The sequence below is a fragment of the Corvus brachyrhynchos genome, unplaced genomic scaffold (genome assembly GCF_000691975.1).
Source record: "Corvus brachyrhynchos isolate BGI_N302 unplaced genomic scaffold, ASM69197v1 scaffold32, whole genome shotgun sequence".
Classification (NCBI taxonomy): Eukaryota; Metazoa; Chordata; class Aves; order Passeriformes; family Corvidae; genus Corvus; species Corvus brachyrhynchos.
The window spans coordinates 15,300,857-15,324,341 of NW_008237919.1; the positions used below are offsets into that span (position 1 = coordinate 15,300,857).

The 23,485-nt window shown below is 39.4% G+C and overlaps 1 protein-coding gene across 5 annotated transcripts in view; it reads left to right on the top strand.

Moving 5' to 3' along the window:
• The window catches only part of SYT1 (synaptotagmin 1), a 264,394-nt gene extending 243,530 nt beyond the window's left edge, over positions 1-20,864 (top strand). For all 5 annotated transcript variants that reach the window (XM_008632832.2, XM_017733283.1, XM_017733284.1 and 2 more), the window contains 2 exons: positions 13,347-13,480; positions 17,727-20,864. In XM_008632832.2, the coding sequence (XP_008631054.1) occupies positions 13,347-13,480; positions 17,727-17,933 (341 nt within the window). In that variant the 3' untranslated portion in view covers positions 17,934-20,864. The remainder of the gene's footprint in view (positions 1-13,346; positions 13,481-17,726) is intronic.
• The last annotated feature ends 2,621 nt before the right edge of the window (positions 20,865-23,485 follow it).

Genomic DNA, 23,485 nt, shown 5'->3' on the forward strand with positions numbered 1-23,485 from the left:
TGCAGAGGCCAACAAAGACAGTTGTTGCATTAATACTAATAAGGATCAGAAAATGGGCTTCCCCACATGTGCTGAAATTCCTGTTTTTACTACTATCTAAATCACGTTTCCCTTACTTTATGGTAAGGCTACAAATTGTTTCCCATTACCCAGCTGAATGGTCTGTCTTGGACACATCAGAAGGCCTGTTTTTCATGAAGTTTAGAAAAGATCTACTTCATCACAATGAAGTTTTTTATGTTAGGGTATGACTTGAGAGCATGCTGTCACAGTATCAGTGGATTCATTATAGCACAGAGGAATAATACGTTGTGAGAACTGAAAAAACCTTAGGATTTCCTAGATTTTGTTTTTCTTGCCTATTTGATTCAACACTCAGCTTTTCAGTGGTCTGAAATAGCCACTGCTAGTAAACTTTTTTTTTTTTTTCCTTTTAATAAAAGTTCTTCAGGTAACAGTCTTATCAAACTCACCAAATTTAGAAATGGCCTTTGCTGGTGACATACCAAAATCCAAAGGATTAAATTCCTCTACCAAGCAGGATCTCTAAAAGGTTAATGTGGAGTTGGAAATTAATTTCATTCCAAATACAGAACAATAGTGTGCAGTGACATGACTTTGTGATAAGCATTTGTTAAAGCTAAATCCTCCCTAAGCCCTCCAATTGTTTTCCTTTGTGTTAATGGCAAGCTAACCAGAGGCATTCCCTCATTCTCCCCCTTTCTCTTTCTCTCCCTCTCTCCTAAAAGTATCAGAAAAACAGGTTTATTGTTTGCTAAATCTGGCTTTTTTTTTTTTAACTTAAAATCTCAGTTCTCCTTAGTATATTCTTTTTAATGTTTGTGATCTTCATTTTTAACAGGAGAGTGTTTTGTATTTCTGAAACCCACAAGTTAAGTATCACTGCTTGCTGATTGCCATTTGTGGGATATGCAGTAAACAGAAAGAATTTAAATTATTTCTTATTGCTGCTGAGTGACTGTCTTGACTGTCACTGTTCACAAGCAAAAAAAAAAGAGGGCTGTTGTCACCTAGGTACTGACTAATGCAGAGAAACGTTCAATAGGAATCTCCAGAGGGAAGCTGAAGCCTGCGACTCTGGGGGAATTGATTGCTTCATGTTCATACCAGTGATTGTTAACAGGAGCTAGGTGCCTTTGAAAATGGACCCATCTACAAATACTTGATACCTTTGAAAATCTATTCTAAATTTGGTGAACACTGCTTGAAAAGAGTACTAGTTTGTAAGGTTAGTTTCCCTATAATTATTTCTATTCTGTTATACATGAATACCTCCTCGGCTTGGAAGCAGTGTCATCCACTTTTCCTTTACTATGGTTTCTAACTATTGACTCCAAATAAAAACACCAGTTTCACTCCTCTGTCATCCCCTTCTTCTTCCTCCTCCTCATCTAGTAACTACTAACACTCAGGCTTATCTTTTCAAATACTCCTCCTTTCAATTCTGAAGAACCAAAGGGTTTCAGAAATTCATGTGTGCTTTTTGGATTCCTGGGTTATTTGGTTTTATGACAGATCCTGATCCATTGACTAGACTGCATCAAGATCTTGTTCAATGGAGTAGAAGGCAGAAATATGCTGAGCTGCCCAGATTCAATCTGGTTTGGCAGTGAAGCACACTCCACCACTTTTGTACCAAATTGGCTATCTGCTGTATAAATTTGTAGCAGGTATCTGAGCTGAAAACTATCATGTACCCTTGGATTTCTGAAAGATTGTGTCACGTTTGACTGCCTTTTAAACTGAAGTGGTGTACAGTCAGTGGAAAACATGTCAGTCAAATATCCATTTGTGCCATTAACTGACTGGGACAATTTGATAAAGAATTTGGGGCGTGAGCTATTGGTCATGTTAAAAATTCTTCCATCTCTCACCTAATGGCACCATTTTTCAAGTTACCTGTCCTCTTGTCTTACAGCAGGACTAATGTTCTCAGCAGCAGAGTGTTCTTAATGCAGATGCTGTTGGCCTTGAATGCTTGTTCTTTTCCTTGAATCTTAGCTCTTAAATAACTCCTCATCTTGTTCTTTCTTGTAACTTGTCTGGAGTTAAAAAACAAAGTAAACAGTTTGTTCTTCCAAGGACTTCAGCACTTCCCTGACTCTTCAGTAAACATAATCTCAATGTTACTCTTGTCTAAGTAAAAATTTGCCTTAAGTTTCAGGTCACTGCTTCTCATTATGTGTAATCGACAGCAATGTGAGCAGGCGTGCAGCCTCCCAGCCCTTCCTCTGCAAGTACTCAAGTTAAAAATCTGACCTTCAGGCTTTTAAAACCTGGGGGGTTTGGGGATTCTAAAAAACAGGTTTTCACTCAGCTGTCATTTTTGAAAAACAGATATAATTTAGCTGAACTCAGTTGAAATTGCTGATAAATTTAACCTACCCTTGTAATTTCTCATGGTGGGATTGAGATGAAGATATTGTCCATCCCAATAAAATCTGATTTTGATCTCTTTTTCCTTACTGTGGTTAAATTTAATCCCAAACAAAACCGGTTTTCCCAACAATATTGGGAAACATCATCGAGAAGAGCCCTTTCCACTCTCGGAGCAGGTGCAGTTCTTGCCTTGCAGTGTTCCAGGAGTCTTCTCACTGCCAGGAAGCCCTCAGCTAAGCTTGTCCTTAGCTGTGGCCCTGAGCAGGGAATAGGGAAAGGTTTCTTGTGGCCTCTGTGTTTAAAGAAGTTCAAAAAACTAACTGTATCGTGGGCTGCCTTAGGTTTCCTATATGGGATGGGTGGTCTGTGTGTTGAGGCAATAAAGAGTTTGATCCTCTAAGTCATGCTAAAATTAGGTGCCACAAATAGCCTATATGAATTCTGAAAATCCTGCTTAACAGACACTGGATATGTTGGGAGGCAGGGATAGGAGGGGAAAGAGAGCTGTTGAGTATTTTCTGCAAGTAATTCTGAATGCATATTTTGTAGGCTAAAAGCAAGACTACAATTATGTATCTTCTTCCTTCCATTTATGGTTTTTTCCTTGAAACTCAAATCCAACAGAAAAATAATGAAAACAAAATGAGAACTAAGATTTATATAAACTTCGCAGGTAGAAAAAGTACTGAGTATTATTTTAAATTGAGACAGAGAACTGGATGCTGATAGAATCCTTTTATACGTGCAGCCACTGATAAATGAAATGTAGTTTGAAAGTCTTGATATGCTCTTAAAATAAATATCAATCTTGATAAAGCACAATTAGGGTTGGTTTCTCAGCTGTGAAGAGTTCAGATCAGGCTGCTTTACCTGGTAGACACTGATGTTGTAAAACTATTTTTTCTGTTCCTTCTTTACTGCAGCATTATCAGAATAAAAAAAAAACGTTCTTCACATTATCTGGGACTGAAAGCTTACGTGGATGATAGAAGCAGTTTATAAAGTGGCAGCACTAGGTTTTTGTTAAAAGCATCAGAATTATTTTGTGGTTTATTGGCTTGCATTTTTCTGGTGACTCATTTGTACAAGCTAAAGTAATTGGGTGTTTCCTACCCTTTCGATCATACCTTGATAAAACTCCCTGCTGCTTTGCTTCTCTGTTTTTTCTGTCCTCTGCTTTTCCTCCCAACTCACCTAACGTTATTTTGGAGTGTGAGGGTATGGATGGAATACAGGGACGTAACTGGGTTTGCTGCATTTGAAGAAAATTTTCATGTGTAAATAACATGATAGTTCAGTGGTTTTGATCTGAGACAGCCTTTATAACTGACTTTGCCTGGTTTTGAGTGTGTTGATTCTAACCCTCTGTGGAAGAGTACACAGATTATCCCTAAACAGGGTATATTCACTTTTTTCCATGTAAAGACAATCAAACACAGTAGTGCCATGCTGGCATGCAGTGAAGCAATAAAACCTTTCTCTGGCAATGTTGACGCGGAGAGTTGAGACTACAAAACGTATATTCTTGCTACAGTAAATTGCTAATGCCCTAGTTAGGCCAATTTTTGTTTTTAATAGACTTTCTCTGTGTTTCAGGGTTGAAGAATTCCTTGGAGTAAATACTGACACTCACTCAGATGTGGTTTTCTTTACTACCCAGTAATAAAGAATTCCTTGGAGTAAATACTGACACTCAGATGTGGTTTTCTTTACTACCCAGTAATACTTGAATGCCTATCTGTTCTCAGTGCAGTTTGAGATTAGGATTTATTTTACCTCACAGCTCTTGGGTTTGGGGTCTTTGTGATGGGTGGGGTTTTGGGAGCGGGGAAATAACTAAAACCAGGAGTTTTAGTTATTATCAATCAGAACTTCATGAAAGAAAAAAAACCTAAAACATTTTCAGAGCAGAAAAATGGACAAGGAAGGTTGCTCCCTACCATGCTAAGTCTCCATAACATTTGTCCTAAGTAAAGGTGTCTCATTGCTCTACCATGATAATTTTTTTTTTTTTTAGTGGGTATAGTTCTTTCTGACTGGCATTACTTCCTTTCAATCAGTTCTTTCTATTGGTCCAGCCTTTCACTACATGGTTTGGTTTGACTTTTTTGCTTTCTTCCAGGTTTTTCTGGGTGTCTGTCGTCACCCCCGTCTCTATATGGTATACTGATTTTCCTTCCTAGCTATTTAAGCCTGGAAGCACAGAGAAATATTGTCATGCCAATAGAAATTCTTGACTAACCAAAGCTTTTTTCAGTCCCCCAGGTTCTTTCATTCAAGTCCTCTAAAATCTTGATGTTCACACCACCATTCAGCAGCATCACCTGCTGGGATTCCTAAAGCCGATGCTTCTCCACCATCATCCCAGGATTTAGTCAAATAGCTTTATGCAGTAAATATCCACAAGAGCAGAGGGTCAAAGGTGATGATCACATAGGCAAGGTGAACAAGGGCACTCAGTGAACTTGGACCTGGCACCAGCCTTCTAACCCTTCACTAAAACTTCTAAAACCTTCACTGAGTAATTGAAAGGAGCACTCACCAGAGCAGACTGAGAACCTGTTTTGTATATCTTACAGCCTTATCTTGCTCTCTCAAGAGGTGGGAAATGTAGATTCGGATTCTATCAGCACGTGGAGAGCTTTGAAGAACATATCCTAAATCAGCAATAAGCAGTTTAACCTCTTGGCTATCAGAAAAAGGCAGGTAGAGAGCAAAAGCCTGTGTTTAATTGCTTAATTTTCTAAAATAAAATAAATAAACAAAAACAACCCCTAAGCTGGCACAGCTCTAGGAAAACAGTGGAGACTTGAAGTGTAATTCCTGTCCATCACACTTTATGCAGATGTATTGAGGCAGCTCTCCACCCCAGTGTCTGCCCTTCCAAAACCCAGCCTTTGCCACCCAGTGCTCCCAGGGTACTCACTTTTTCCACCTGGTGTTTGGATTGTGGCCTCCACTCAGGAGTATATGCCTCAGTGACATGGGCCAACTCTGTCCCCAAACCAGCCCAGCTCTGGAGGGTTTCAAGGCCCTCACTGACAGTCCAGTGCAGAACATCATTACATACCCAAGCTCCTATTGTTTTCAGCTAAGACATCCCACAAGAACTGCTTTTTAACTTGGTTTGTTTGGGGTGTTCTGTAATCTATACTTCTGATTCTCTCTTCACTCTTCTGGCTGTTGTTATTCCTCAGGCCATGTGTATTCCCCCTTCCCTCCTCCCCTGTTTGCTTGAGGACAGTCTTTTGAATCTCTCTAAGCCTCTATGTATTATCTCCTGGTATTTTCACTGCCATCAATTTAATAAATAAAAATTTCATTTCTTTTTCTCTGCATCATCAAAAGGCATTACCTAAATTCCAACTCAGCAGTCTGCTGGAATTTGCTGCCTGAGGTATCGCCAGTTTGCTCTGGTTTCAATCTGGATTCCTGTCCTGGAGAGTCTGCCTATATCAGCAGCTCGAATTAATACCTTCCCACTATTTGATATAAATCCTCCATCGTATTGCTATTGTATTCTTTCTGTTTGTATACAGGCATGGTATTGCAATATGCACTTTTATTTCTTTATTTATTACTATCGGAGATTGCAGGTGCCCTTCTCCAGTATGTTAAAATTTTACAATGCCATGCTGTCTCTCCCCGCCTCGATACATTCAAGCTTCATGAGCAGTCAGTTCCCTTTCAGTGCAAATACAGGGGAACAAGGTTTACTGCTTTGATGCATGTAGTTTCCATGTAATCACTTTTACAAGGTGCTTGGCTGAGTAGCTTTGCTTTTCCACAAAAGTACTCTGTGTTTACCCACAGACAGAACTCAAGGTGCGTTTTCCTGTTGGTTCAACCCACACTTGCGCTTTATAAAACTATTTGTTTTGCCTGTGTGTAACTCTGCTGAAATGAACCCCTTGGATGCAACAGACAGATCAGCTGTCCTTGCTCTGGCAGTAAACTTAATCATAAGCTCAGGCTTTTTTTTTTTTTTTTTTTTTTTTTTTTTTTTTTTTTTTTTAAGTTTTCTGCTACTTTCCCCATCTGGCACTGTAACGTTTGTTGTTATGTTCCAGTTGGAAGCACTGTGGGTGGAATTGCAGACTCAAGAGCTGGCTGAATAGCCCTTAGACCACTGAGAACATTTATGTTTCCACTGTCAGCTCTACATGTTCAGCAACCTCAGTTTGGGATTCTTGGGTGAGGGAATTGTTGGTTTTACAGCACCTCCTTCTTCCCAAAGCTCCCTGGTTCTCTGAATTCAGCATTTCAGTAGTAACTTGATGTTCGTCTAACTGCGCACCAGTGAAGAGTTGGTATTTTGAGACTGCCTTGCTACACTCTCCATTTAACTCTTTTCATTCTAGGCAGGCTGTTGTTGCTTCTTTAAGTACCAACCCCTTCTTTCCCACTGTAAATGGATTCCTGGACTCCATTATTCCTATGAGAATCTGTCTAATATTATTGAGTATAAAATTGCAAATGTTTTCATTTATAAATTACCCAGTCTTACAGTATCTTCTTTTAAAGATGCTGGTGGAAGTATGTAATCCAAAGTCATCTAACCTGTTGCACTGCGATATATAATATGATTTGTGTGTGTGCACTGGCTCTGGAGCATCCCTCCATGGCATAGACAGACACTGGCAAGTGTGATACAAGTTTTTTAGGGTTAAACTGTTCGCAGCTGTCATGGCCCATCTGGACTATTTACAACTTCTCAACTCCATTCATGGCCTACTGGGTGGTGTTGGGAGCGTCTCCACCCCTCAATCCTCAGCCTCCTTAGTAAAAGGAATTTTAAAATGTGATTTGCTGGGGTCAGGACTGGCATAGACTCTGCACAGGAACCTAAAGCAAATACTTTTTGGTACTCACCTCTCTCTCAAGTACTGGCTACACAGTCTTGGCCCATAAAATGAAGTAATCTGCAGCCAGCCTCATGGGGTTATGGAAAGTGTGATGAGAGTACCAAAATATCAGCATTAGCTGAGGATTGGACATTATGTAGCTAATCAACTTTAAAAAGAAAGTAAGTCCTGTTTTTCAGGAAATCTGATTTAAAAAAACCTTGCAAACCATATAGTTTATCCCAAGAAGATTGTTTCCAATTTGAGAATGTTTTCCAGTATTTCTCTTGGGACATCAGCTGCTCCTTAAAAATAATGTCCTAACTTTAATTTGCTCATTTGTGGAGGGAGGTAGAAGGCCCAACAGCTTGTGTCAATGAATATAAACTATAATTTTTATGCAGTTTAGAAGGTACTTGTGCTTCTTCTTAGTCATTGTACCATATATTGTTTTTTCCCCCCCTCTGGCTTTCCTTCCCATTCAAAGCTTTCCATTCACCTGAAAAAATACTAGCTCAGAAAATCCAGGCAGAGTACCACTCTAAACTCATTACTTCAGGGACTTTTTTTTATCCTCTCTCATCCAAACACGAATATACAGAAGAAAAAAATCGGGGGAAATTATCCATGGCCTGGATGCCACAGGCATCGTGTGAATTGTCCCTCTCCCTTGGGAGGAAGGGTTTCTATGCCCACAGAGGGAGCATGTCCCATGATTCTTGGGAAAAATCAGCAAATCTGTGGGAACTCCCAGCAAAGTTGTTCCTGTTTCGCTTTGCTCTTGGAGCCCTGCTGCTTTCCATAGCCCAACTCTGGCCTGTGCTGCTGTTTCTCTCCAAAGGCACGCAGGTATTGCTGCCAGCCTCCATCTCAGGTACAGTCTCTATAGAAAATGAAGCTGTTTGCTGTATTAAATGGCTGTTCTCCCCACTGCCTGCCGAGAGAACTTCACCTGAAGCCTGTTGGCACAGAAGGGGGACAGGCTAAGGGTGCAGTATTGAATCCAACCCTGCTTCAGCTCTGGTCTAAGCCCCTGGCTTGGTCTTTCCTTGGCTTTCCACCCCGCTGTGTTGCAGGATGAGAGTGGCTCTTTAGCCTGGAACTACCAATGCACCCTGCAAGTCACCCCTGTCCTAACTGCATTTGCACAGCTCTTTGTAAAGCTGCATTTCCAAACCTCATTTTCTTTACCTCTTGAATCAATTTCCAAGCTCTTCAGGAATTCATTCTGCTTCCTGGAATGGAAACTCCACTGTCTGCTGACACTTTTGCTCTAAATATCAATGATGTTGAGCTTTGGCATGGTTGCGCATAAATTTTCTTCTGATGGGAAAAAACACGTGCTAATGAGCACCCAGTTGTCCTGAACATTTTGAAGACAAAAATACAGCTGGAGGCAGTTCTGGCACTGTGTTTCTTCTCCATTTCTACATTTTAGTTGAGAACATCTTATACAATGTTTTGTCATATGAAACTATTCAGCTGTATCTATGACTAGTTTGTTCTGGTTCCGTTTTTTCCTGTTAATCACGTTATGCTTTCTCAAGGCTTGTAGAGGGTTTTCTGCGATCCTACTGCACAGACCTGCATGGGATTTTTTTCTTTAAACAATTATGCTTCCCCTGCCCACAGCTTTGGGACTGTACTGCACACCCAATCAATTCTAGTGTTATCCCTGTGGCATTTTTCAAATTTATCAACTTCTAGGTGCTTTACTTTTCATATTTTGATTAGATTACAGAAGCCTTGATTTTATTTTTAAAAGGATTGGCACTGTCCTTCTGTTTGCATTCAGAATAAACCATTGTAGTAAAACCATCCCAAGCTGAATATGTTGTTGATGCTTTTTTTCCTGAAGATCCATACAAATTGAAATTTGTGTGCTGAATTCTCTCCTACCTATGTGGAAAATGATTTTTCATTAGCTACTTACCCCTCTAACATTTTTCATCTTGAAAAACAGTCATTCTCAAGTTCTACCTTTTCCTGACATACTGTCTTTTTGCCACAATATTCTTCTTTTAGTTGTCGTATTTTTTCCTTTTAAAGTTTGCTTTTGTAAAATCTCTTTAACAACTAAGTGCATCTTGTCTACAGTATGTCTGTAACTAGTCATTATTTTAAGAGGGTTCCAGTTACGTGTATATATATGTGCCTCATGGTCCAGATTGCTGTAGAAGCCTTGATATTACATACCATGTCGATTACTTCTTAAGTAACATATTGGCATCTGACTGCAAACTTCAGGAAAACAGAATGTGTCAGCTGGTCCCCCCACACTTTAAAAGCAGTTCATCCAGCTTCCGTTGAGACATTATTGTAAAATCCACAATGCACAATTAGTTGTGAATTGTACATCTTTTTAGCATTCCTGGGTAGACCATTAATGAGGGAATAAATAGCACAATTTTATTTAATCCCACACACTTGTTAAAATGAATTATTAAGCAAGAGACACAAAGCTATTCTGTCTCCTTCAGCAGAGGGACATCTGGGTGCAACATCTTTTCTTCCACATAGATGGATGTGGTCCATCCAGAGATATCTATGGATATAATGTGGTTCTAGATCCCTGTTTACTTGAAAGGAATCAAACTGGTAAAAAAAACCAGTGATGTTTACCCATTAAGAGAAATTAATATTTTGGGGTGCAATCTATTTGACTAAAGATAGATATTTACTCTGGAATGAGATAACTATCCAGGGTACATAAAGAGAAATGCTTATTTATTTTCATTGGCATTGCCCTTTATGACCAGGCTAGGCACTTAACAGGCAATTTATCATTGCAGGGCTGTAATATCAGTTCTGTCATCCTTAGTAGTCTCAGTTCTTCAGTGAGACTATTTACATGTTAAAGTATTACTCAGCATGAGTAATGGGGCCAGCACTGAGGTTATGTTGCAAGTAGAGAGGAGAAACATTTCCATTAGCACTAAACTTTATCTCACAAAAATGACTGGAGACTGGCACTTCCCAGAGGCTCCGCTTTCTTTGATTATCATCCCTTCTTCCAGTAATTGATTCCAAGCAGTTCAGCTTCTGTTATTTAGTGGAAGAGAATCTGTCCTTTTCAGACATTTATTCATGAAGTCACAAGAAAGTCTGTGCTTAGGTATCAGGTTTTCTGTGTAGAGTGCAAGCAAACAGATTACTGGGGAGTTGAGGGAGTTAATGTTGCAGAACATGGGAGAATGTTACTCAAGATAGTGCAGTGGTGGAGGGGCTCATGTATGGGGCACAGAAGAATGAGGAGAGGGGCGAATTAGTTAGGATCAGGATACTTCAAAAAATAGGAAGTGGATATACCATCTAATGAGGATAAACTCAGCCACAATCTCTAATGGCCCATCCACTTACTTGAGCTGGACGCCCTGTTCTGATTTTAAATGTTTGTGATGCGTAAACTTATTTAATACTTTCTTGTGAAACAAGAAAAGAAGGAACATGGCTTCAGTTAAGTGATAGATTTGTATTTGGATTAGCATGACAGTTTCACGCTCAGATGAAAGAAAATTGGATTATCATGTGATACCCCATTCTGTGCTCCATTTGGTACCTCTGCTACTCAGTTCTGCACTACAGTGGCACCACTGGGTCTTTCCTACTAAACAGCTGGCATTTGACTGAGCCTAGCTCAACTCCCCAGACTGACAAACAGAAGAAAACCGATCAGGACATGAAAAAGAAACCACAGAAACGTATCTCGTAGGGGTTGTCCCATGGCTGTGAGTTGTCTGGGTCAGGTTTTGCTCTAATACAAGCATGGAGATAGAAACTAGAGAGAGTCAGTAGAAACAAATAATTTAAAACAAATGTACTCGTCGATGTACAAGCATTCACATACATTGATTTCTAGTTTGAAAATATTCTTCTCCAAAATATGGATTTTGTTATAAATATAGGAATATTTCTACATCACTTAATAAATCCTACTGTACAGTTCCTTAAGGACATATGAATAATCATCAAACCTGTGTGTATTGTCTGTGCAAAGGCACAGATCAGCAAAGAATTGGCTTATATCACCTGCATTTATTTTAATAAATTATTTCGTTCTAATACCCTTAATAATAACGTATTATTGTCCTGTTTAGCCTTCCAGTCTAGTAACTCAAATTATATTTTTACAGCATCTTATCTCGTTCTCATTTCTTAACACTCTACCACTGACTCATTGACTACTAAACTTTCTTAGTATATATTAGGTATACCTAAGCCATCATTTTGAAGTTAGCACAATTTTGCATTCTGCATGGAACCTTGGGAAAATTGATAAGCTTTTCTCAAGTACCAACTAATATTGAAGAAGTCCTGATTCGCCTCCTTTCCATCTTCAAAACCCTGTGTGCAGTGATGTTGAACTCAGTATTAAAAGAGAAATAGACCTCTGTTGGCTTTTTGCTAGCATTTTGCTCTTCACTTGATACTCCTTAATTCATACATAGTGCTATGTATGAGAACCCTTACAATCCCATCTTGCCTGAAGCATTAACCTACCCAGATCTAATTTCTGTTTGAACTTTGAGTCTTTTGAGGGAGAAGGAGTCTTAACCCTCTGTAACAGAGTTCACCACTGGAGAAGCTACTCCAGCTGTTTCAGTCTTACTGCTAAAATATGTGCCTATTTCTAAGTTAGAATTTCTCTATTTCCTTCTCACAGCCATTAGATCTTTTTATACCCTTGTCTACTATCTTGAAGAATCTACTACCAAAATTACGCTCCCTTCAGAGGAACTGTAGACTGTGATCAAGTGATTCCAGTAGCTTTAACTGTCCTGAACACCCAGGTCTTCCACAGAAAGACTTATTTTGACTGTAGAAGAGTGCAATTACTCTTCTAATAATTAATTTCATTGCAGAATCGTAAAGCATGGTTTGCTCATAGTAAGTGCAGTGTTCATGTGTCCTTCTGTAGCCCCAGCCTTTTCTCAGGAGAGAAGGAAGCCCTCTCCTTTGATAGTTTGCATTATTCAGGCTCCCTTATTTATGCTGCAGATGACTTACGTCTGGCAGGCATTTTATATAGCTCCTACCAGCTCACTCAAGGGGAGCTTGCCTTGATCTACATCATAGTTCAGCTGCCTAAAGCCAAAGAGGTACCTACCCAAATTTTGGTGACAGTACTGTACAAGTTGTTGAAAAGTATGAGCGGGAGATGCCTCAAATGTTGCTTCGTGGTAAGCCTAAACAGAAAAACAGCTGAACTCAGTGAGGGTGCTGCTAATTACCACCTCCACGGAAGAATGCTAGTTCAGTCTCCAAACAGCATCATGGCTCTTGTAATGGATTAAGGACTCACAGTGCTCTTCTTGTAAGCAGGCAAAACTTCCATTGAAAGTGTCATCACCGAGATAGCTCATCAGCACTGTAATGTCCAGGAAAGTTTTGCTTGTGCAAGGAATGCCTGATTAGGTACCAAATGAGTTCTGTTACCTCAGACCAGGAGTTGTGTGAAATGACAATGAGAATTCAACAGAGAGAGGCAAAGCCAATCTGTAATTTATACCAGCACTGTGGCCCCCACTGGACTCTGGCTGCCTGCAGCACTAAGGCAGAGGGCTGCTGTTGAAGGGGCCAGAGTCCTTTCCTGCCAGACAGCTCTGGACCCTGCTGGACCCTGTCAGCCACAGCTCACCAGGGAGGTCAGAGGACAGGAAAACCATGGTGCAGCACCTGCCCCTGGAGTGATGGGTGTAGTTGCCAGGTGGTTGCACAGCATCCAGCCACGCTAGCCCTGTACCTGCTGTGTGCATTTGGCAGCACTCACTGGTCTTGGGAAAACCACCCCACTAACCATTGCTAAGAAATGCTTGCACGATGGTTAATGAGCTGTGGAACAAAGTTAGGTGGAATTTACTCTGCCTTCATGATGTTAAGGAGATGATGCAATAAATACTTTGTACCTTTTTCCATCAGGAATACTTCACAATTGTAGAGGAGTTTTTCTGTAATAGAAATTAAGAATTTTTTTAAATACAAGCTGTAGATGTTGTCTTTTTTTTTTTTTTTTCATCTACTCTTACATGTATGGGATTAAAAATTCGTAGAAAATACACTGAACTCTCCTTCTTAGCTCTACCTCTTCTCTTCAATGCTTAGATCCCTATGTGAAGATCCATCTGATGCAGAATGGCAAGAGGCTGAAGAAGAAAAAGACTACAATTAAAAAGAACACTCTGAATCCCTACTACAATGAGTCTTTCAGCTTTGAAGTACCATTTGAGCAAATTCAGGTAATGTCAAACAGTGTTTTGTCTTCCCTCTGCATTCCATTTCTCAGCCCTTATAAATATTTAACAGGAATCTTGTTAATTATCACATGTGCGTGCCTTCATTAGCACCTAGGTGCCAGCCCTGTGCTACATTAGATGAGTGTTACTGCTTCAAGAGGGAAATGATAAAATGTGAAGTACTTATGAAGCTTTGATTCATCAGTGAGAAATGGATAACTGACATTTTCTGTTAACAGAAATGGATTTGGGGGGAAAAAAAATCCACAGGGAGATAGCAAAGGAATGTGCCAGCAAAAAGGTATAGGGATAAAAGAAAAGCCATATGTAGCATTTTTCCCTAAATTATTTGAATAATAAATTGGCATTATCAGTTAAATTTGTGTTCCTTATGCATTTATTTGCCCTGTTTATGAAAGCACTGCAGCACCCCTCTTAAGTAAAACACCTAATTCATACACAGCTTTTTTTCAGTTACTCACTACACTGTGAAAATTTCTTCAGTCATTCCTACATCCCTTGGAAAAAGACATTTGAGAATCTTGGCAGTCAGTACTGCAGTACCTGTTCTCTTAGCACCTCAGGAGAGCCCCAGTAGTTGTCCAGATGGTACTCCCAGAGTTCAGTACCTAAAATTAAGGGCCTCAGAAATCAGCACAGTGAGATGAAAATCACCTACATTAGCAGTGGGAAATACCAGGACAAAGCATAGTGTAATTTTTTTCAGGGACTCAGTTGCCTGTCTTTGAGCTACTGGGAGGCAAATCATCTCTCATGAGAGAGAATTAACTTTTTTTGATGTTAACTAGTCTTTTATCTCAAGAGAGAAGCTTTTTTTAACCATCTCAGGAGCCATGTGGGAAAAGAACTGCATGCTGGCTTCTCACCTGGCCATGGAGCCCCTGGACTGTGGAGATGTTAAGCAATACAACAACTTTTCTGGGTGGAGCTGAGTGGGGAAAGTGTCCTTGGAGAGGCCTCCCAATATAAATGACCATAATTTAAAATGCCTGGGAATACATCCTTTTGTGAATTTTAAGAGAGGTCATGGCATAAGTTAGGTGCCATGCTTTTAAACTTGTAGTTGAAAAGTTTTAATGGGTTTAAATTGCTTGGACAAAACTCTTTGCTTGGAGCCCCCTCTTGATTAGGTGAGAGCATGGTACACATGGTTTTCACATTCTGTATCTTGGATTTGGATAGCAGTTGGGCTGGAGAGAAGCCCAGGAGCCAAGGCCTATCTTTCAAGTAAAACTGTGTGCTTGCATTTTATTGACTTGGTACTAACAAAGATAATAAAACGAGACAAGGTGAAGCATGGGAACAGTGACTTGGATGCATGACTAGTTAATTTAGAATTTCTACTGCATGTACAGGTATCTGTGGACTCTAGGAATCAAAAAGTGGGAAATCTAGTGGGGGCTAATTTCCCTTGATTTTAATGAAAGCTGGTGTGTGGTTGTGAAAGATCTCATAACAAGGATCAAAGACCCAGAGGCAAAAAAAGATTAATCAAATCAAGTGGCAGTTTAGGGAATGAATGTCTTGATTTCCAAATAGGGACAGGATTGAAGAGCTGGAATGGTTACCTCCAAATTACCCTATCAAAGCTTTGGCATGGTTAGGGGCATTCTTGGTACTTGATCATTTTGCCTTCTAATCCCAAGTCATTTTTTGGGGTGGGTATACTTTATTTAGGAAGTATTGTGGTTTAGGTGTTTAAATTTTTGCCTTTTTTTTTTTTTTAATAAGTTTGTTGAATGACTTTTTAGCTATCTACTTGACTGTATTGCCCCGATTTTAAATCTGCAATTATGGACTTTGGTCATTTGCCAAAGTATTTTGAGTTAGTTATAAAAGACTATGTTTAGAAGTTACTTCATCATGGATACTGAAGTGATTTCATCATTAGAAAAACATATTTTAAATGGTATTTAGACTTCATATGGTAGGAATCACTGTGACTTTTGTGCAATTCCTATAAAAGTCATTAAACAAACTTTCACAGTCAAAAAATAATGGTTATACAAGTTTTTTGGTTGTTGGAGAATGAAGAGAGGTCATGGAAGGAAAGCAGGTCAATGGCAGTACATCTGTGTAATTTTAAAGGAGCCAAACATTAACATTTTCAACAATTTTAGAGTGATTGGGTTTTGGCTCTTAAGGGAAAGAAAGTGATGTCTTCAAGGGTAATGGGAGAACACCACTGAGAAGTCAAATCCTGTTGCTACGGGCAGATCAGGCATGTGTTTTGCCACATGCAAAAGAGACTGCCTGTGTAGGCAGCGGTGCCTTCAGGCCCTTTCAGTCCAAAGGGCTTAATCACACCGTGGAAACTGCTAATACAAGTGTTTATTAGGAGAGGCAGTGCTTTCTACTAACACCTCTTGGGTTTTGCCATGCAGTTACTCCTTTAATATGCAGTACAAAGGCAAAGAGATACTCACATTTCTCTGTAGGTTTAGTCCAGAGTTCACAAGGGGAGAATCATCTCCAAGTTAATCATCTGAGCTGGCTGTTCTTACATCTTTATAGAGCAAGGAAAAGGGTCTTTCATTTACAGTGCTCATTTTTATCTTACGATTAACAATTTTTTAAAAATCCAGTAATAACTAACCCCCAAGCTTCTAAGTACAGCAGGCAAGCTTTTTTTTGTAGCTCAAAAAAATAGTCTCATGCTTACTTTTTATATCTGTGATTGTACCATGCATCTAAAACATAAGTGTTCATTTGGGGAGGTACCATTAAAAGTGAGTGTATTGCAAACAGCAACACTGAAACATAATTCTGGCACCTAGAAATACTTGCTTTGGGTTATTGCCTTTTATCATGAGTGCTCTGGGGAGGGAAAACCTTGAGTTTGATGCATAGTTTTGTCATTAACAATTATATAAATACTTTAGTGCCTGTTGGAATCATCTCCTTCTGTGGCTCACTGAATTGTACAATCCTGTAAGGAAATGGACTTCATAAAATAAACCTCATGACCCTGGTCTTGCTACTTTAAAAGATAATCCTATTACAAGCCCTGAAATTAATTATTCTAGTAAGAGGTCCAGATTGTAGATATATTTAAAGCTTGAAATTTAAAAACGTAATTCTAGAGAACAGAAGATTTTTCTGAAAATGTGTTCCAGGGCATTTCTTCTATTCAGGAAGCTCACACTGGAATCAGGAAAAGAACTGTATGTTCATCTTTAACAATAAAGCTCTATAAGGAGAAGTGTTTACAATTTAGTAAAATCAGCCCAAGACTGTGAAAGTCTTAGGTGCTGTTGGGAAAGAACACCACTCAACTGAAGGAATAGCTGTTTATGCTCTTTGACAAATATTAAAGACCTAAAGGAGAGGAATTGTGTGTATGTGCACACAGCTACAAACATAAATGCCTGGCTCAAACACCTCCCAGTGTGCCCCGGCCTAAATGGATGGAAAATTGTCTATGAGCTGTGACAGATGGGCTCGCACAGACTGTGTGGGACTTATTTAACCCTGTTTGCCAGAGGTCACCATTCCTACAGAACTGGCACTCCAGCATCAGCTCAGTCATAGGCAGTGCCAGTGTGTCAGAGCCCTGAGACAGTGGGGGTTTATACGTCCGTTCCAACCCCCTTAAGCAGCCAGCCTGTTTTCTAGACCTCCCTATAAATACACAGAATATACACAGTATACACACATGCTTGTATGTCTGCACAAGTGCACACACACATGCACAGAGATGAGAACACATGTGTTTGTGTGTATGTATATAATAACCATAAAGGCTATCTTCTGAATGTGTCTGAAAATACCTGACTAGCATGCTGGATGGCTGGGTAAGAGATGTTCAGAAGTAGAAAAGCAACTAACAGAATAGAGTACAGCATTGCAAACGTAACAGCTAAAGTTCAGAAATGTCTCTAACTTATTTACTTAAATAATAAGGGTGTAAAATTACACAAGTTTTGAATTAACTTACCTGTAAGTTATTAATCTGTTAAAGGAAAAACAACCTCGATTTCCATATGCAGCTATTCAGTGCAAGGGGGCAAGCTTCAAGCTAACAGGGAGGTTGTAAACGTAATTTTATTTGGAAGGCTCACAAGAAGCAACGACAAAAGTTTGAATTTGCTTCTCATTAGGGAAATCTACTCCAGCTGTCACACACTTCCCCCTTCATGACTTCTCCATGGCTGGCTGTCCTCACATTCATCCCTGCCAACCTTCCCCTTACTGTCATGTTCACTGCTCTTTCTCTGTCTCATTACAGAAAGTGCAAATTGTTGTGACTGTTTTGGACTATGACAAGATTGGCAAGAACGATGCCATCGGGAAAGTCTTTGTGGGCTACAACAGCACCGGCGCGGAGCTGCGGCACTGGTCAGACATGCTGGCCAACCCCCGGCGGCCCATTGCACAGTGGCACACCCTACAGCCTGAGGAGGAGGTAGATGCCATGCTGGCAGTCAAGAAGTAAATTAAATTAAATTAAATTAAAATAAATTAAATTATGAAGAAGAAAAAGAAGAAGATGAAGAAGCCTTTCTGCATTTGCCCACATAGTGCTCTTTAGCCAGTATCTGTAAATACCTCAGTAATATGGGTCCTTTCATTTCCAGCCATGTGTTCCTGACACAGATCAGTTGTACTTTTAAATTCCCATTTTAATTTGCACAAATTTAAATGTAGAGAGCCTTTTAAAGGCGCTTCATTTCACCACTGCCCGCCCCAGAACTACTCTTCTTTTAAGCAATATGATGTGTAGATAGAGCATGACAGAAATTATTTATTGTATCACACAGTTGTATATATACACCAGTATGCTGAGAATTTATTTCTAGTTTGTGTATTTGTATGTTGTAAGCGTTTCCTAATCTGTGTATATCTAGATGTTTTTAATAAGATGTTCTATTTTAAATTATGTAAATTGACTGAGATATAGGAGAGCTGATACTATATTATAGGGTAACTATTGTATCGTCTGCATTCCAGAAAAAAAAATATCCAACTTGTAAGGCACTAGTAGTGTTACACTGACATCTTAAAGGACAACTTAAATCTGAGCTTTCAACTGGACCATACTAATAACACACTTCACGTCCACAGTGAATCTTGGAGGGGCAAATCCAATTGGGTAGACTTCTTTCACAGGCAACTTAGCATGATTTGAGCAGTTCCATGGCTGACCTCATGGAGATGTAGCCAGAAGCCAGGATATAATTTTTTTGTATATATTCCAAAGCAAACACATAACAGACTGAAATGGCTTTAGACTGAAAGTTGAGGAAGCAGTTCCATAGGAGGCAACACTTTCATCTAACATACAAAGACAAACCACTGCAGAAGTTGTGCAGGGAGGGGGAAGAGGGAGATGCAGCAGTAGTAAAATGCTGCCATGAAAACAAGAGTAGCTCTCCATTATCACCTTTATACAAAATTTGCATACTGTGAATTCCATTCATGATTTCACATTATAATGAGTTTGCACATTAGACTTTGTAACAAAATATTTTATGATACTAACTCAGATTAGAAGGAATGCAGAATATTTTTTAGACACAGCCGTGTGAGTTTATTATACAAAATAGTTTCATGGTAAACAGACGGTATTGTAATCCCATCAGAAGATGACAAAATTTAGCCATAGTTCTAAATGCACTTCAAAGTAAGCCAAAAGAGAACAGCTAGTGACCTTTTATATACTATTTATACTTAAGTTTTAATTTGTCCTTTAAAAAAAAAGTGAAAACAAAGAACAAGTTCTAGAAAACTGAAGCAACCTCTTCTGTATACTAGATGCTCGTTTCAGGAGGAGTTTTTAAATGTTTTAAATGTTACTGTGTAGTAAATGGCACTATTATGAAGCTATTAGTCATTCCATAAGAGTCTTGAAAGACTGCTCTGTGTATCACTGTGACTGCCGTGTGTGCTTAGAAATGTAGTTTTCTCAGTGGATAGCAATCAATTTATTCCGTAGTGATATTGTAACAATACTGCCATTCCCTTCTACTGTACTGCCGAAGGAACGCATAGCACAAGCAGTTCCAGTTATTACGGACCAATGTAGAACTGGAGAGCTATGCAGGGGACAAGGATGCTCTAGTGAATGGGTTGACCACGCAGCATTTTGTCAAGCCCTGTGCAATACTCTACATTTCCAACCACCCTCCCCACTGCTGCTTTCCCCTAGAGTCATCTTACAGCTCCCCAGCATGGTACCTCCGCTGTACCATCTCATCAAGTCATTCAGGGCATCACTTCTAGCTCATGTACCGTCCTTGGAGGCCCCTCGCTTATCTTTCCAAGCTGTGAATATATTTATAATGCTTTGAAGAGTTCATTATTTTCAGTAATGCAAACTACCCTAGAAATATGGAAATGCTATCGCTTTTGGAGGGAGGCATGAGAATTAACCATTAATGTTCTTATCAATCTTCTGTATCTAAGAGAAACTACTGAAACAACAAAGATGAATGTATTCGGGGAACTGTGCACTGAAAACTAAATTCCACAGCCTCCCTCAAGGCTCTGCTTCTGGGAGAGGTGTGACAGTAGTCAGTGGTCAGTGCAGGGATGGCCAAGCACCCCTGTTTTACAGTACTTTGAGGGTAAAAGCAGCAGCAAAGTCCTGGGAGGAGAATACAAGCCTGTATCTCTCCCCACCTCCAAAAGTGAGAATAGCAAGATCCATTTTCTTTCATTTTTACATGAAACATAGAAAAAACACAAGCGAGACATTTTCTGATAGAAACAGGCACATACATGCAAAGCATCAAGCTGGAATATTTTAAAATCTTATCCTTAAGGACCAAACCCCACCAAAGAGAAGAAGTAGACAGTCAGCTTTCCAGCCTAAGAGCTTCAAGGTCTCCAGCTTTCAGTTATTCATTCAGGATAGCTGCAGGTTCGAAGTGCCAGGACTTGACTCATTGTGTTAAGGTATTCTTAATGCTTTCTCTTCCTACACTGCCAGACTGAACGTCACCCTAGAACTGGTTTGTAAGGTACAATGATTCTCAAAGACTGAACCTGCCATGTGACCAAGATGACATTTCTCATCCTCAAAGAAGCCACATGTACCTTTCTGACAAAGCTGTGTGAAGTATTAGAATCTGATGCTGTAGAAAGATCCTAGTTGCCTTTGTGTATATTTACTGCCTGCTTGAGTGTTTCTCTGTGTGGGTTTTCTCTGTATCTTGTAGAAATGTTTGGGGTGTTTTATCCTGCCATATCGCTCGTGGCCCGCGAGCTGACAACTTTAGCCGTATTTTACCTTCATTTTTGATGAGGTGGTTTATATTTTGTTTCACTTTGTGTAGTGACTTCCCACAGTAGAGTTTTCCAATTGTCGTTAAAATAACATACATATTACACAGATATTCAATAAAAATGTTTTATTTCCTGTTGATGTTCTGGCATTTCTCTTTTGATCTAAAATTTTGAAAAGACATTTCACTCCAGGACTTTCACACAATCACATATTTTGAAGTGTCACAAGTGACAGAGCACAGCACGTTTCGAGGGGCTGTGAAAAGCTGCTTTCATCAGTAAGAAGTCACAGCCAGCAGCGCTCCAGTAGATGAATTCTGCACTTCTATTGCAGATGAAGCACTATTACCTTGTTTACCCAGGAGCCTGATTATTTGCCTCGAAAACCATCATCCTCTATCAAAACATGACCATGACAAAAACTCCCAAGTACTTGCCTACACATCAGTACTCTTGCACACAATTGTGCTAAAGCTGTGGTTGAAGTTTTCACTTAGAGAGAGATAGGATATTTTAACATCCAAGCACTAAGCTGACCATAAAATTAAACCTGTTGTAGACTAAAGATCATTAAATAAGTGCTTAAAATAAGAGGGAAAAGGGGCAGCAGGGAGAAGGTATTGCAGGTTCTATATGCACCAGCCGTTTTTACAGCTCTCAAGAATACCAAGAAGACATCTTTGTCAATCAAAACCAGTTCTTTCAACAGGGTAATCAGTTAAAGTCAGTCATTACAACTAATGTAAGGAAAAATGCTTCATATAATAGCTGTTATATTAAGTGGGGAAAGCAGCAAAAATTACCAATTTTATTCAGCTCATTTAACCTCTAATCAACTGTCAAGAAAAACATTCTTCCCAACTGTCAGACTGTTACCAAAGCAAAGTATCTGTCTCTCCATCACTTTTCACATCCTGAGTCAATGAAAGTTAATTGCCTGTTGGTTATGCAAAACAAGAATTAAAACATTTTATTTTTGATTACTCTAATAGCCTTTTTTTATTTATTTATGCTTTAACATTTCTACTCCAGGCTGCCAGTTTAGTTTCACACATTCTGACCTGCCTTTCAGAACATGAACCTACCAATACATGTCCAGCCCCAATTTTCAGTATCAGTTCAAGCACTGTTGTTAATCCAGGCATTAAAGAAAGCATGAAAAAGGGGTCTTCTTGACATACCACCAACATTTTTAAGCAGTCTCCATAACCTTTGCTGTATAAGCATTAAATCTTTATCTTCAATATAGAGAATACTTTTAATACTGCATCAAAAAAGTAGTTCCAAAAGCATATGACAAACTGGTACAAAGGACACTGTGTACTACTTTGTGACCAACACCTGCAGCAACACTTGCAGACACAAAAGCCATACAAAGAGATGTATGTCAAGATTATGCTGTGTTCAAGATAAAAAAGGAAGTTCTACAAACTAGGGGATGATCTGGATGTCCTTCATGGAGCTTATAAAGAGGCCAAATAAACTGAGGAAGTGAAGATAGCTCTTCCATGCTTCTGGGGTGAAGGTGGAGGGTACAGCTAGTACAGTCTTTTTGTTCTATGCATGCACTGTGTGATAACATGCTGAGATTTTGAACAGCCATTTAGCCAAAAAAAAATACACCTACCTTGCCAAATGAAGAGTTTCATCTTCTGACAGAACCAATCTCATCAGTTTGACAGCTCACATTTAATTTCAGATCTTTGTATACTGTCTTATTACTTACAACAAAGAGAGCAAGCACACAGTAGGTGGTGATACACTGATGCTATACTACCAAACGGAGCTGACATAGTTTTCTTCATAAACAAAAGACCAATGCACAAAAGTGGCAAAATAGTCTCTGCTCCCCTAATGAAGACTACACCAAAGTCCTGCACAGACCTAAGCTTGCTTGCATTTCCCCTGACCCCAGGGACAGTTATCCATTGTGTTCACAAACACGTACCTTAGCCTAGAAGGTTTAATGGCTTTCCTAAGAAGGAGCAGTGCCCACTGGCACCAAGAATTTGTTCCAAAACCACGACATGGATCTGTCATTGAAGAGTTCCAGATTGAGCTCAATCTATATTTGTCTTCTCCCTTGGACCATTCATTACACGGAGGAGGATTCCTGGCTGTTAATCCTGATGGAAAGCCTGACAGGTTGGAACCCAGAATGCAACACTGAAGTCATTTATTTCACACTTAGTCAGAAACATTCTCATCCACTTGTTGTGGTGAAAGACAGACTGAGCCTCAGTAAGTTGCATCCTGCTCAGAATGGCTCGAAATGTTCACGAAACTGCCCAGGATGTTTTTTTTCTTCATGGCACCCTTTTTGTTTTTTCCTGTAACAGTCAGACTCGAAGCATCTTTTATACATTTTCTTCTTTCAAATACAAGGTTGCCTCTATTGTTTAACTCAGTTTTAAGAATTCTAAAACCAGTTCTCCAAAATAAATAATAAGTGGCTAAATTGTTAATTGGCTTTAACTCCCTGCTTCATCAAACTTCTTAGTTTCACTTACTCCTCTCCAGCTATACACTGTGATCTGACACTGATTAATAGATAAAAGCTCTGATGGAAGGCTATCAAGGAAATTAAGTAATCAGAGTGACTCACAGAGTGCTTTTCAAGGATTAAATGAAGATTAAATGGTCAAATTTCAACATAGTGTATGATTAAGGGTGAGGTGCTAAAGAGGTTCAGTGCTGCAGATGAACATTTATTAGTGATCTAGAAAACAGATGAATGAGTTGACAAAATTTGCCTGTGGC